At 38.7% G+C, this 16,422-nt stretch overlaps 1 protein-coding gene across 2 annotated transcripts in view; it reads left to right on the top strand.

Moving 5' to 3' along the window:
- Positions 1–16,422, top strand: part of fto (FTO alpha-ketoglutarate dependent dioxygenase) — a 115,357-nt gene that overhangs the window by 20,714 nt on the left and 78,221 nt on the right. Inside the window, exons 2-7 of one of the 2 annotated variants that reach the window (XM_043245498.1) lie at positions 952–1,029; positions 1,867–2,623; positions 5,608–5,847; positions 7,971–8,050; positions 8,171–8,314; positions 15,250–15,369. In XM_043245498.1, the coding sequence (XP_043101433.1) occupies positions 952–1,029; positions 1,867–2,623; positions 5,608–5,847; positions 7,971–8,050; positions 8,171–8,314; positions 15,250–15,369 (1,419 nt within the window). Of the gene's footprint in view, positions 1–951; positions 1,030–1,866; positions 2,624–5,607; positions 5,848–7,970; positions 8,051–8,170; positions 8,315–11,352; positions 12,030–15,249; positions 15,370–16,422 lie in introns of those variants that run through there. The other variant, XM_043245499.1, reaches the window with a different exon arrangement.

The raw sequence follows: 16,422 nt of genomic DNA, 5'->3' as shown, positions 1-16,422 counted from the left end.
AGGCCTATTTCCACTCACTAACACATCCGCACACTCTCGCACGTGCACCCTTGTCCTTTCTCAAATCAGGACGTAACCTTTTTAATGCCTTTACTTTAATGTTATTAACAGGACATTTTATTTTACTCTAAAAGTCAAGACCCATTTGGGCGAAGTCTAGTCGCTCGGCGCGCTCACAAAAAGCCCTTCCCATGTGAAAACACTGCCATTATTAACATGGCTGAAATGTGAAACTCGGTCTCCGTAAATGTCAGGGAATATAGGGCATATATATGGCCCTCTTTCTCCGTTAACGTCTCCGCTGTGCGTCTACGTTCTTAAGGGAACAGCGTGGCCATTCTGCTTGATGGGGGTATCGGGCGCAGAGGCCGGATCGGGGTCACTGATGTAACACCCCCCACCGTCCCACCTGAGCGGGGTGAGAGAAGGCAGTCTCTCTTGCACCTGCGGCGAAGAAATAGAGGACGTGTGTGTCGGAGAGTGGGTGCACTTGTGAAATTTATTTGGGTATCGGAGTTTTACGCCGGTTGCTGTTGGATTTACAGGTCGGAATGGAATGCAGCCCAATGAAACGCTCTTTGATGGGCAGAGCAGGTTGAGTTTAACAGACGGGCGACGCATAGAAGGCCGTAGTTTATGTGGCTTTGAGAAGACCCTCTGCTGCCTTCTAGAGCCATAAAAACCTGAGATGCCCATGAACTAGAGCACTATGGGATGGAAGCAGGGGGTTCTGGGAAATGCGCTCTGATTTGGAAGAGATACTTATGAAAAGTGTGTGAAATTTTCCTCTTTTGGAGCTTTTTGCTTTTGTAGTTGTATGAATAAAAATATATATAAAGTCCAGTATGGACTTTCTAATGTGCTGTTTCTGGAAAATGATGATGATGTCCCTTGAAAACATTGAATATGCAATGTTTAAAAAAAACATTTTTGTTTTTGTTATTTTTACAGAGGCGGAGGCTTTTACAGGAACTGGGAGAGCAGAGGATTCCCTACCTTTCTCCTTCAGACCCAGGATTTCAGGAACTGGTTAGAAATTCATACAAATATCTACAATGCTTCAGAATTTTTGATATGTACTTGATTGTTCAAAAGGTTAGGGTCATGTACATATTGTATATATGAGCGTGGTTCTATTAAATTGATTAACTGACTGTGAAGAGATGTATAATGTTGCAAAAGGTTTCTACTTTATATTCTTCAAAGAGTATTTTGTTTTCCACAGAAACGTTAAGCACCATAACTGTTTTCAACATTGATAGTAGCGATTAATTTCTGAAAGCTTGTGAAAGATCACAGGCTTTTAAACATTTAGCTTTGTCATCATATTAAATTTAAGTTAATTCTAAGTTAAATAAAAGTCATAAAGTAAAATGTTTTAAATTGTAATATTTCTAAATATCATATTTTACAATATTACTTTTTTGTCAGATAAGATACTTATTAAAAGAAAAAATCTTTCTGACCCCAAACTTTGCACAGTTCATGTAAAGATTTCCATGAGTTTCCACAATCACAGAAATGGCAAATCATAATTGTTGTTTTCCAGGCTAGGAAAAATCTGAAAGGTAAAAAATTTGAATGCCACTAGCAGAACTACAGAAACCGATTTGCTGTTTTAAACAAGTTTCACACACTAATGATGCTTATTTATTAGCAAGTTAATCTGAAATGTAAAAATGTATTATTATTGTCCAATAGTGTCAAATGATGGGAAAAAGTAGTTCAAGTCTTTATGGGAGTCCCTGTACTTTCTGGCCAAGACCGCTCACATACTGTGTTTTTCCTTTAATTTTTACTAATTGCATTGTAATGTTTGCTCTTGTCAATGTGTAATCTGTGCACAATCTTTGTGTAATCTGACAGTGGGACTCCAGTTATGCAGGGCTGGCTTTACGACAGTCTAGTGCCCTGCCAGATGGTCTTCATGAGAGGGTGCAGTCTGCCTTGATAACTCTTCAGCGGCGTGGATGTCTCCTTCGAGATCTTGTCCGAGTCCGAGACCGGGACGTCTTCACAGCTGTTTCGCGTGCTCTTGTGGGTCAGCCAGGATACACATACCGTTATCTGGACACCCGTCTGTTCACTATCCCCTGGCACTGTGAGGGAGAAGAAGGCCAGAAAGATGAGAAAGACAAACCTTGCTGTGACTCTGACCTGAGGGATGCTTGCAAAGCATTGTGGGAGCTCAATCAGTTCTTTTGCTCGGATGTAAAGCAGCAGACAAACGCACGAGGCGTCAAGCGTTCCCGCAGTGACACTGAAAACAGTGAAGAGACACCGGGAGAGGGAATGTGCGAAGAGAGTGTTAAGGACAGGTTACTTGAGGAGAAGCAGGAGAAAGAGAAGGAGGAGGAAGAGGAAGAGGAAGAAGACAGCGGTCAGGGCTGTTCTCATTCCTCACCTCCTTCATCCGCTCCTCCATCTGATGTGGCCGGCCTGGTTCAGTTTAACATTACCCTCATCAACTACATGGACCCTACAGCCATGACCCAGCTGAAGGAAGAGCCGTATTATGGCATGGGCAAAATGGCGGTCGGTTGGCATCACGATGAGAACCTGGTCCCTTTGTCACCAGTTGCTGTCTACAGCTATAGCTGCCCAGCAGAGCCAAAGAATGAAGGTGAGAGGTCAAAAGTCTTGGTTGGAGATTTTAAATCTTGTATCAGAGCCATGCCACTGTAGGGCCCTAACACTATGGTTATGAGCCTCTTAGATTCCAAGGACCCATTATGTACTAGAAAAAAAAAACAAAAGCTTTCTATATAAGCTGATATGTACCTCTAGCAATTCTGTTGTGTTAAAACAAATAAACTTAAAAAAATGATGGCAATTTACTGTTTACTGAACAACATTATTTTAGTGGGGTTTTAGCATTTTTAGTAAAGATGATGATGATGAGGATTTTTATTGTTATTATTATACCTACATTTATATTAAGCATAGTGTTAGTTCTGGCAGGTCACACAAGTTAAGCTTGCTTAGAGCAGATTCTAGAGCCATTCCATGACTACTGATCGTAACAGGTCAGGAGATAATTACCCTCCTCCATCCCCAGCTCCTCTTTTCATTCGCAGTCAGGACTTGACTTCTGAAATTCCTTGTTGAATCAGACTAATTTATCTTAAATTATGTTGTTACATTTAATTGTCATTAAGAAAAATTAATGGTATCTGCTGCACTTGGTTCTGTTTCGTTTACCCGAGGGGGTTATTGCTGCTCTCTTTGGTCTCATTCATGCTAGGCTACATGGATGGGCAGGGAATTCTTGCCCAGAACAGAATTTAAATTGTGAGCTAATTGTCAATCATCTTTGACAATAGTGGCCCTGACATAAATAATTGAAAGACTTATTTAGGCCTCTCTAGATGTTTACTTAGGTCCTCCAGTGGACTCCATCCCACTAGGGTAAATTTATTTAGTTATCTATGCATTTTTTATTGAATGTACTTTTTTATACCTTTACTTTTTATTGGTCAAAAAACATTCTTTTAATTTGCTTAATGAAAAGAATGCTTATTTAAAACCGTGTACTGTATAAAACATTCTAGAATTACATTTTAAAATTTAAACTTTAAATGACTTTATTCTGTAGAATACAAAAAGAGATGTTTTTGTCTGTGCATTAAATATCGGTGGTGACCAAAACAACATTATTTTTTTAAAATAGGCATTATCAGAATCACAAATTTTGGGTTAACTCCTCCTTTAAACATCCCCACTCGTGTTCTCGTCGCAGAGACAACAAATCCTTTATTTTTCTAGCTCACCGCTGAAAACCTAAAACATTTATTATGACACCAGCTAAAACCATCCTTCACTTGATAGGTCGAATGTGTTCATGCAGTCATTGTATGAACTTGTTCCACGAAGAAGGAGCCAGATCTTCCATATTTCACATGAATCTCACTGGAGACGTTTTTCTGGACATCAGTCTCTCTTCACGTCAGGCTAACAGCTTAGCATGCAGCTGTGTGCGTGTGTGTGTGTGTCAGTTCGACAGAACAGAGCGTGGTGTGCTAACCAGAACCACCTGCCTCACAAGCTCTGTTTCGCCAATCTCTTACTGACCGATTTGACCTTTGACCTCCCCAGGGCCCGCTTCAAACAGCACATGAATGGTCCGTGTGTGTGTTTTTGTGTGTGAATGTGTCAGTTTGTGTGGAATTATTCCACAGCTGTTCTTTTGGAGGTAAAATTGACCCCTCGGTTCCAGACTTCAGAGAGACTCCCCTGATGGAAAGCTTTTGCAGCGCGTACGCACCCGTGCAGAGCATTGCACAAAATGTTGCCTTCACTTTAGAGAAATCGCTATGAAATGCCGCAGACCAGCTGAAACGGATTGTTGCTTAGAAGAATTTCACTTTGTACATCATTTATTTGTTGCTGTCTGTGAGTGTGCATGAATGGGTTTTATTTTTTTTATTGTCCCTTCGGATAACATCTGTGTGTTGTATAGATTCGTGTTTCACCTGAACACGCTTTGAAGAAGAATATCTCACCGAAGCTTTTCATGATGCCCGTATCTTTTAACACATCTGTGATGGGTTTATAGAGTATGCTGGCCGTGTGTAGTATCACGAGTATCAGTCTCCGGCGGGGGGAATCGCTCGGTGACAAATCTGTTCAGCTCTTCATCCAACACTGACTAGATCCAGCTCATTTCCTTTTCTAACAGGCATCGGTTTGTGCCACTGTGATTTTGAAGTGTTTTTGATGGAATCTTTTCCGCCGCTGCTGTGTTAGCTGCAGATGGCCCTTTGAGAGCTGTGTCAGAAAGCAAAGGCTGAAATTAAGTTACTATTTATCCCTGCTGAGCGCAGAGAAAGCCTTGCTCAGGGCTCGGGCTTCCAAGAGCGCTTTTGTATTAATTTCACTGATAGGTGCCAGCCGGCCCTCTCTTATTTTATTTATTTCTTTTCTTTTTTTGTTTGGTTTTGTCATTGTTTTTTGCTTAGCATAGATTGTTGCTGGAAGTTGCATAACATTTTATTAGAAAGTACTGTATTAAGTAGAAGTTAGACATAGATTTTTCTTTTATTTCAAAAATCATTAGGATATTAATTAAAGAATGTTTAATGAAGAAATGTATTACTGTAAATATATCCAAACTTAATTTTTGATTAGTAGTATTTAGTGCTAAGAACTTCATTTGGACAAATTTAAATTTTAGATTTTCAAATTGTATCTAGAAACAAAAATTGTTCAATCCCAACAAACCATATATCAATGGAAAGTATGTTTCAGATGGTGTATAATAATTTATCCTTATGACTGGTTTTGTGTTTTTTTTTAATGTTTTAATGTGACTAAACAACTAGTTAATGCAATGATGTATAAAACTCATTGTAATTTTGTGTTGCACAATATATAGGTTATGCATGTTAATTATTGGAAGCTGTGTATGATTACTGTTATTACTATAGTTAATACTGTAAATGTGCTGTAAGTTATTGAAAGTACACGTTAAATTAAATTGTTACCATAGAAATGTAACATCTAACATTCAGTGATCATTGGCTATAACAAATAACTATTATTTATCATAATTGTCATTTTTTTTTTATACATCTCTGCTTTAATGTCAGATTACATCTTTGTTTACAGGAGTGACTGAAAAGGACGGGGATGGACAGAGTAAAGGAAAAGAAAAACAAAAAGAAAAGGAGACAGAAGGTGAAGGAACAAGTAAAGAAGAACTGAAGAAAGGAGGAGGAGAAGGTTCGGAGAAGGAGGAAGTACAGAAAGAGAAGGCATGTTGGCGTGTTGGACTGAAGGTGGCCTGGGACATCCACACACCAGGTCTGGCTTTACCTCTACAGTCCGGAGACTGCTACTATATGACAGGTACACAATCACATTCATCTGTGTCCAGAAACAGTAGACTCAAGTACATGTGTAAAGCGGGTTGTACCGTCTCGGTCATGTTGAAATGCATTGGACCAGGACTTATCTTTCCCAAAGGATATACACATCTACATCCTTTTATATACATATGTGTCTGTTTCCTTAGGATTTTGCTTCCACGGGTTCCTTTATCATGTGTATCAGAGAGGTTAAGAAAACCAAATGTTATTTTTATGAAGCGCTCTGACCCCTGTCTGAGAGCAGGACTGAGAGAGAGAATCGGTAAATCAGACTTTTATTACTGATGGCTACAACAGATGCCCCCTGTCTACAACCCAACATACGCGCAAACCCTCTCCTCTAAATATCCCATAAAGTGAGTCTGATGACCTTGATAAGGACACCATTTATTTCCCGATTTCTGTGTACAAGCATGACTAATGCTTTCCCCCCTATGCACACAGTTTTATCATCTCCGCTTGGACATTTTCATCTGTTTGGAAGAGCTTTCCAGCAGTCGGGCCTCTTTGTTGCTGGCTGCTCTAAACTGACCGTTATTTATACCTACCTAATGGCACTCTTAGTCCTGTGAAGTGACTTTAAGTGAAAAGCTAAAGCGGTATAAACATAATGGGTCATAATGGGTTTCCTGGGCAGAGGACAAGGGTGAAAGTGTGACCGGGAAACTGCCTTATAAACTGTTAATGACACTATGTCTTCTGGCTGAATTAGTCAGATTTTTTTTTAATTATACACATATATAATTTTTTTTTTTTTTTTTTTTTTTTTGTTGAAATACTACTTTTAAAAGCACACTAAGTTGTGTGTTGGGATTTTCAGTAAGCGTACATTCTTTAAAGTGTGAAGAAAGCCACTCACTAAAGATCCCTAAAGGTGTGCATGTGTGTGTATAGGAATATATAGCAAAGGGAGAAACAAGGGACAATTGGGTGCAAAAAGAAGGGAAAGGATGGAAAAGCTATATTTTGCAATCTCTTTTCCCAAGGAAAAAGGAAAAGGATATGAGTAAAGAAAAAAAAGAAGGAAGAAAAACAAAACGGAAAGGAAAGGAAAGGAAGGAAACGAAAAATAAAAAAAATAAAAAGGAAGGAAATGGGAGAGTTATGTAAGGAAACACAAAACTAAGGAAGGATATGTTAGGTAAAAAAATTAAAGAATGTAAAGGATGAAAAAGAAAGGGAATTAAAAAAAAGAATAACAGAATTTTTGTTAAGTGAAGTTTTAGGAAGTAAAAGTGATGTGAAAGGACTTAAGAGAAAGAAGGAAGTATTAAGGGAAAAAGGAATAGGTAAAAAGGATAAGGGCAAAAAAAATTAAAAAAGGAAAGAAAAGAAAAAAGGGCAAAGGAAAGAAGAAGTGGAAATGGGAGGAGGAAGGAAAAAGGAAAGCAAGCCAAGTAGAAGGAAGAGAGGAAGGATGGTGTATAGAAAATAAGTCATTCAAGTCCCCATTCCTTTAATTCTCTAACACTGTCACATCTCTTCCTCCATCCGCTGATGCCTCAGACTCGTGTGTGCAAATCTAATCAGTAGATTCTCAAAAATGGAATTTGGTGCTGGGTAGCGGAGAACAATTTGTTGGACCGACACCGGGCCCAGCTAGTAATAAGATTTCCTGTGCTGAATGCTCCAGGGACAGGACAGACCTAGAGAGAGGTTTTGACCCAATAGATTTAAAAGCCCAATTTTAACTCGCGCACAGCAGCCCCTCGATGACAAGAAAATAATGATAAATATTTATTAGGAGAATTTAGTATAGCCCAAGAGTCCCGCTGAGAGATTCTTTGAGCGAATCAAAGTATTATTAGATACTAAGTGTTTTAAAGACGATGAAATGCATCAGAAAAAAAATAATAGCATGCGGAGGAAATGAAACAGACATTATGCTGCAGCAAATGCAGCAAATCCATTGATTTCAATGGGACCAATCAAAGTCCCTTTCAAGAAAATTAATCACTCAACGGCTATAATTACAGTGCCTCGGGCATCTCTGTAGATATATATGATATAATAAAACTCCATAAAACAAACACAATTGCTCCTATTCCTAGGTTCATACTAATACTGAAGTATGTTTCTTCTGTTGTCTGTGTGTGGCTGTAGATGATCTGAATCGGACGCATCAGCACTGTGTACTGGCTGGAGACACGGCTAGATTCAGCTCAACTCACAGAGTCGTACAGGTGAGTGGTCGCCCCTCCAGCTGCCCCGATCATCACTGTTCATGTTAAATCCTCAAACAGCATCTCTGTATGTCTGGCTTCGAAGTAAATATCACACTATTATCTGTCACGTTCCTGTAGTCTTGTACAGGAACGCTGGACTACATAAAGAAACGCTGCTCAGAGGCCTTGGAGTATTTACACACCGACCCCGAGAAGAACACCAAGAGCCTGAAGTCCCTCCTCCCCTCCACCCTCCAGCGCATTGAAGACATCCACAACGAGGTGTGTGTTCGATGCAGCAATGTTCTCATAACATCAAATCCCAAATGCGTGTCTCAGGCCATAACAGATGAGGTTGCTTGGAGGTGTTTTAAAGGTTGTACTTGGCATTAATTTTTCAAACCCCAAACAATAGCTCTTTCAGAGGGCCTAACTATCAGTGCGGCCTTGTGTAAGTCTCTGTTGAACCCCACCTCACCTGGATTACAACTCAGCACCTTAAAACCCCCATCAAAATATAAAGTGCTATATATATATATATTTATATATACACCCCTGCCCGGGGGCAGCAGCTTCCCCAGAGGTTACCGACCTCAACACTCTGACCTGATTGAGGCTATTTTGTTGAAACTGCCCATGAGGGCCTCTGTGGGTTCTTAAATGATGTATTATTGTATTATTTATTATTGATACTCGTTTTTATCCCAGCATGCTGTTCTAGCAGGGCTCAGCGTCTAGCTCTTGTTTAGCGAGGTGGACTGCATGGAGATTGCGGTAAGCAGCCCCTGATGGGGGATCTGTAAAAGATCTGCAGTGTGTAGGATTAATGGAGCGTGTTCGTCCATTGATGCTGATAAAGGTGAATGTTTACCTGTGTGTTTAGGGTCGGTGGAGGTTTAAGGGAGGTTGTTGGGAAAGATCTTTTTCTCCTCTATGCATCTCTCACTCCCAAGGTTTGGGTTTGCAGGGTCTTCTGCAAACATGTTGGACTGAGGGGCCTTTTTCGCCTTAAAAAATGAAAATTGTCGACATTACCTTCATGTTGTTCCAAACCTGTATGGCATACTTTGTTTTGTGGGAAGAAATGACCAACTCTTTCATATACAGTGAAAGTAGAAAGTGCCAGGGGCTGAGAAATTTCAAATATAGACACAAAAAGCACAAAAAGTGGTCCATCTTGTATGCCGTTCACACAATCGCATATTCGCTACGTGACCGTCATAGATAAAATGATTAACAAAAACTATAGTATCCAAATGTCTATAGAAAAAATGCAAAAAATATTGGCGTTTATTTAAACTAATGAATCATACACAAGTATAAGGAAGAAGAAAGAGTTTTTGTAAATATTGGTTAACAGTGCATTTTAATCAGCTGTTCAAAGCACAACTTTCTTTTGATTCCAAAAAATCAGATTTTTAGGCGAGGGTAGATTGTGTCACTTTTTTTATTGTCTTCTCCTCCAGCATGCTCTTCCTTGTCTTCGACGTATTTTTCAATTTTATGACAGGTGGCAATAAGTGCTAAATGCCAAAATGAAAATTTTGTCATTAATCACTGCCCCATGTCGTTCCAAACCAGTAAAAGCTTAGTTTGTCTTTGGAACATGATTATAATATTTTGGATGAAAACCGGCAGGCAGTGAAGTATGAAACACATCATCAGAATACTCCATCTGCCATCTGTGCTTCGATCTAAATATGATGAAGTGGTGAGAATGCTTCTTATATGCTAAGAAAATTAATATAACAACTTCTGTGCAACAACAATATCCACAGAACGCAAACTACGTACGCTCTTCTGTGTGCCAAGGATGTGCTGTTTTTTATCAAATCTAAAGGTATCGCAGCTGACAGAAGAGTGTACGTAGTTTGCATCCTGTGCATATTGTATATGTGTGTATATATATATATTGTGTATTTATATTTATATGCATATATATTACACACTGTGGCAAGTCGGCTGTCTGCTCTAGTTATCATCACCACCCTCTCCATTATTTCCCTGCCCTTCACTCAATCTCCCTTCACCGGGCTCCTGATGGGAGTGGTTGTGTGTGAGAGGAGGGGCGCAGAAATGGTCAGGTCTGGCACACCTGAAGTGAATAACGTCTCATCACTGCCGCTGTTAAAGTCTGAGCTCGGGCTATTCATTTCCTTAGAAGTGCCATGGGCCAAGAAGGACGAAGCTGTCACCTCTTGTGCCCAAACCTGAAAGGGGAGCGTGTACGACTGCCGGACTCCGCCCCTTACCCGGACCCTTACCCTCACAAACCCCTCAGCATGACGAGGACACCAGTTCCCCTGTTATTTTTTTGACACTTTTTCCCCTTTGACACTTTATTTCTTATTATTTTTTATTCAATAAAAGCCTCTCCGGGGTTTGACGACAGTCCCACTGTATCTGTCGTTTGCTCCCCTCGCTACCACACATACACATACATATACATATACATATAGATGTGATATAGATATAATACCGCTGTTATTGTCTGTATATTATGACTGTTATTGTCTGTGTGCATTATTCCAAGACTTCTGATGCCATACGATGGTAGCTTTGTGCGCAGATTGTCGTTATTTGCCGAAAATCCTCTGTCCACCATCGCTTTCAAATCTCATTTACTTACACATATTCAAGTTTAACATCAGTAATCAGATTTTCTTTCAAAGTATTTTTATGCAAACGCTTTCAACCGTTCAGAAAGCACCAGTTTTGCATAAGCACTAGATATGTTTGTATTCTTCTATGTAGGAGGCGTGCTTCCAGCCATGCCATTTTTAATTTTTTTTTAATTGTGAAATTGAATTATAAAAAGAAAAGCTTAAACTTTACACTTAACGCATTTATGGAATAAACCAAAAAGCGATTTCCTTTAAGGTTATGTGACCGAATACTTTAGTTATATGTTCTCCCGTTTGTCTCGTCTGTAATTCTCATTGTCTGCGCTGATGTGCACTCACGTACATGGCTCTTTATTCATATGTGTGTATATGTGGGTTGACAGAGCAAACAGCACAGACTGGCCTTTATTGATTGAGTGTCAGCAGTGCTGGACTCGAGGGTGCTCTGCTGAAATTGATTAGTAGTCCTAACAGTGAGCCTTGTGTGAAAGATATCTAGAAATCTTGAACCCATTTGATCTATAAAATGGCACAGTGCTATATCCACAGGTCACCGTGATGAGCACCTGACCAGTAGCGTAGCTAACTAGTAGTCACCGCCACGTTCAGCTGGAAATATAGGCAGACAGACTCTCCACCTGTCACTGAAAGCCTTTTGTTTCTGTCTGTTTCCTCTCTCTCTCTTTCTCCCTCCAGCATATGCAGGTGGCATTTAGTCTCAGTACCTCACAGCAGCAGACGGCTTGGCTCTAAATGCCAGTCGCATAGTTTCCAGCTCTGTGCCTGTTGCAGGCCTGCTCTGCGGGAAACTGGCCTCCATGTTGGCTCAAAGCTCTCGGCGCTGTGTGGGCTTTCAACGCAGAAGGACAGACAGACAATCAGCACGGGGGGGAACGACAGACACAAAAGCGGCTGCTAGCATTTGTAGCCTCCGGCGTCCGTAGAGAGGCTGTCAGCGGTCGACATTGGTCTGAAGCGATTGTAGGTTTGAACCAAAACAAAGTGTAGCATTTCTTTGAAGACGGCCATATGTGAAAGTGAACCCTTGGTGTCTGATCTCTGTCCAACTAAAGATGATCCTGTTCAAGCCAGTTTGAATGCTTATAAAGTGATAGCCAACACAGGTATTTATGAAGCAGAATAAGAGAGTCAGGTGTGCGGTTTTATGGTCCGACAGATTAATGACCTGTCCACACCAGTTATTCAGAATGTGAAAACAAAATATATACACACATATTACATTTTACTCTTGATACTAAACATACTACTGAGGGCTCAAAAATAAATTAAGTTGGGCTGCTACTATTTTTGCTCGCTCTGCCAATGTTTTCGCAGGTAAGTTTTTGTTTATTTATTTTTTCCATATTTGCCACAAGCTTATGTTTTATTAAGAAAATATTTTTTTATGGTTTGACATTATATCTTAGGTTTTTTTTTTTTTTTCAACTATCATGCACGAAATCAAACTAGATGTATAGCTATCTATAGTTTTCTTTTAAAATAAGTATAATATATATATAATAATGTATATTTACAAAATTGACAAATTTTCTGTAGAATGCTATATAAATAATAAATAAATATATATATATATATATATATATATATATATATATATATATATATATATATATAGGTAGGTGAATGAATGATTATATATGAATTATATATAGTATATAGTGTTGTCAAAGATTAACTGTGGTTAATCACATCCAAAATAGAAGTTATTGTTTACATAATATATACGTGTGTGTATTGTGTGTATATTATATATATATATATAAAAATACACACATATACATGTGTATATTTAATTAAAATGTCATGTTTGTGTAAATGTATATTCATGTAAATATTTCCAAAATATATACTGTATGTGTGTGTATACATATATATGTGTGTAGTGTGTATATTTATTGAGTAAACAAAAACTTTTTTCTTTTTTGGATGAGATGAATCGTGATCCTGCATTTTTTTTTTTCCATTGTGCATTCCTACTAATTAAATTGCAGTTGTTGTTGTTGTTGTTGTTGTTTTATTTGTTGTTGACTAGGGTAAAAAATAAACAACAACATCAAAAACTCATTCATATCTCTTCTTATATGTATGTCTGTGTGCGTGTGTATATATGTGCATATATTCATTCTTAGAATTGAATTATAAATTTGTCACTTTGTCATGTATTTTTTAAATATATATTTAGCTTTAAAAAAAAAAAAACATTCCTTTCATTAACACAGTAGCTGCTAATATTGTGTCTAAAATATGTTACTCTGTATCCCCCCTAAAAAATTGAGTACTTTTACGTCATTCAGTTGCTCCAGACCCAACTGTTCAGTGAAATCCAGTAAAGAGACACAGTGGATGTTCAGGTTGCTGTTCTATTGTTGTGTTTTCGGCGTGTTGTTTAGTTGTAACTCTTAGCTAAGGCGCAGAGGGGCCTGTTGTTTGGAGAATGAATTTTGGAGCAGTGCTTTGTTCAACTGTTGTGGGAGGGCAAATGTGAGGTGCTTACATTTACATTTGGGGCAGACACAGATACACACGTGCACGTGGCTACATTAAGCATCCTTAGGAGGGTTAACTCATCACTTCAAAAGAGTCAAAGATTGGGAGATTCCCAGAGGAGAGAGGCTGAGAGCCTGTGGTGGATTCTGTTGCTCCCTGTAGAGAGAGAAAGTGAGAGATTGATGGGATGAAGAATGAAAGCAATGAAGTAAAGAACGAAAAGAAGCCGACTGAGGAGGAAAGGAAAGAGAAGTGTGTGTAGGTGAGATGTTTTCGGCGCGTGTGATAAATCTTTACGTCTCTCCTGGGTGTTACGTAGAAGCAGACATAAACAAAGGAAGCGAAACAACAAACAGGAAAACAGGAAATGCAGATGTCATCATCCCCCTTCCTATCGTGATGACACCGTTTTGATCAGCGGCGCACGAAAATGCAAAGACGTCGAGTACAAAGCAAGCGGTTTGTTTATGTGTGCGGTTACAGATGGGTGTGTGTGATTTTGTTCTGCATCCATTGTCCTCTAAGAGTGCGCGGGGCTATCTGCGTTCCCTTGTTAGCGTGACCTTAACGTGGGTGTTTAGTTTTGAAAATCACTCCTACCACCCCATATAAATGTCCTTCCCCCATCTCCCCACCTCACCGACTCAGGTGACTAGCGCACGGTTCCCTCCACGGCTCTGTTCTGCTGCTAAATTGCCCACTGATGGATGGATAGAGTTTGATAAATGGATGGACGTCTGGATTGCTGTTGTTTCAGAGCGTGTTGATATAATACACTACACGTAGGCCAGAGTGAGGGATAGTGAAGAATGACTGGAGCACAGAACATTTTTGTCCAACAACCGCATTTTACAGACTATCAAACACACTTTACCGCTGTTTTTTTTTAGTCGTTGTGAAGTAGATGTCAGCTGCTTGCTATGGTTTGACCTCTTGTTCAAGGACTGGACTTCATCGGCCTGGTTTTCGAATGCTTCTCTTGTACAGGAAGGCGAAATGCTTTTTCGCTTTCGCTAGCTTTTTAAATTGTTCTTACATTTTAGAAACCAGTGAATGGTATTAAAGGAATAGCTCACCCAAAAATGAATTTTGTCATCGTTTACTCATCGTCTTGTCATTCCAAACCTGTAAGAAACCTTTCTTGTGTTGAACACAGTGGAAGATATTTTGTTGTTGGTCCCCAGTGACTTCAATAGCAGGGAATGAAGTCAGTGGGGACCATTAATTGCTTGATTACCAGCAGTCCTCAAGAAATATTTATCTGTTCAACGGATGGAAACTTATAAGTGTTTGGAACGACATGAGCTAGGGTGAGTTAAAAATAAATACATGAATAAAATAATAATTTTGGGGTGATCTTTTGCCTGAAGCATATGTGGAATGAGGATTCCAAACATGTGACTTAAAAGCTTAAATCTTATTGGCAAATGTTTTTATTTTATTGTTACTTTCAATTGAGTTATTTCAATGATTTAATATTATTATAAAATGTCTAAATTTACTTATAGCATTTATTTATTTTTTACATTTTTAAAAATGTATTTACAAAAAATAGCATAAAAAAACCGACTACTTTACTGAAAGACAGATGTGTTTTATACACTATTTATTTGTTTATTAAAATAGACCAGACGTTATTTTTCAGCAATGACATGGCAATAATTATGATAATATCATATTAGCCAGAATTTTAATATCAACATTATGCTTTTATTTTCTTTAGGTAGGGCATGTTTATTTATATAAAGTAAAGCATTATACAGTAAACAATATTAGTTCAAAACGAAAAAAATATAACAAATAAAATATGAATAAAAATTTAATAAAAATTTTAATTACAAATTTTAATTAAATTTATTATATTGTTTATACACACACACACACTTTATGTATATATTTTATGGATAATAAGTTTAGAGCAGGGCTACCTGTATCCAACCAATGCCAGACAACGATAACAATTAGTGAAAGAAAAAAAAAAAGATAATCATTTTAGAAAAAAAAGATGTGAATTTGCAGTTCTTTGGTTGTCTCCAGTATAGAGTGCAACTTTAACATTTTCACCCCACGTTGCTCCTTTTTTAGGTGGAGTTTGAATGGCTGAGGCAGTACTGGTTCCAGGGCCGGCGTTACGCTCGATTCTGCAGCTGGTGGACTAAACCCATGGAACAGATGGAGAAAGACTGGAAGGAAATGGAGCGAATGGTAAGAGTGATATAGTGAACTGTAAGCAGGCCTGCACAGAATCTGTGCCCAGATTGCAGCTGAGTTCAGCGTCTGACATTTAGCTCTACATGTGCGAGTTTGTTTACGAAATATTTTGGCTAATTTGATTATGCTTTCAGCTACCACTACAGTGTTGTAATCCCAGCACTGCTTAACACATTTTACAATATTTAAACCAAACAAAACATGCGGTAAATGCGAAACAAGTGTGCAGATGGAATGAGAGAATAGGAAGTACAGAATGGATTTTGAAAATCTGTTTTAACACAATCATAAGACCTAGTCCTATTATTTTACAATCATAAGACCTATCCCTTATTTTACCTCTTTACATGGCATTAAAAAAAAAATTGTCTTTGGCTTAATATGAGGACTGATCCACATAGATATTGTCTATGTGCTGTTATGAATCAAAAAAAATAATCTTTAGGTATCCAAGTTTAAACCAATGAGGTTACATTTTTCACTTAGGTATGCGGCTTGTTGTTTTCTGTAAAAGTTTGTATTTCTAGATGGCTGAAATGCTCACGTCGCATAAGTGCAGTTCAGAAAATTCGATTTGATTTTAAACCACATAATGTTGTAGTTTTAAATATTTACTGGCCAAAGTTATTCGCTGCTGCATTAGTTCTTTTAGACACTGCCTGTCCCAATATTAACTCTTCTGCCCGCAGATGACCCCGATATGCAGAGCGGCATCCGGGCTCTCTGTAGTGCAGGATGCACAGAGGTTATTTAAATCTAGACTAACACAGCTGATCAGTACTGTCTGTTGGGTACACGTTTGGTCCATATGCGTTTGTATGTGTTCAGCACAGCTCTGCTCTCAGAGCTGCAGTCACTTTCAGTAGGGGGCACTGTTGTATCATCATATTCTGTCTTTCTCTCGCTCTTTGAGCAGTAATCACATCTAATGTGCTGCTGGGGCTAAGGACCAGTCCGTGTGTGTGTTTGTGAGTGTGTATTAAGGGGTGAGACGGTCTCTCTGTGAGATACTAGTCTCCCTCTGTCAAGACACACGATTTAGAAGTG

The sequence above is a fragment of the Puntigrus tetrazona genome, chromosome 7 (assembly GCF_018831695.1).
Source record: "Puntigrus tetrazona isolate hp1 chromosome 7, ASM1883169v1, whole genome shotgun sequence".
Classification (NCBI taxonomy): domain Eukaryota; kingdom Metazoa; phylum Chordata; class Actinopteri; order Cypriniformes; family Cyprinidae; genus Puntigrus; species Puntigrus tetrazona.
The sequence above is the reverse complement of the archived record's forward strand: the minus strand, read 5'-3'. Positions and strand labels throughout refer to the sequence as shown.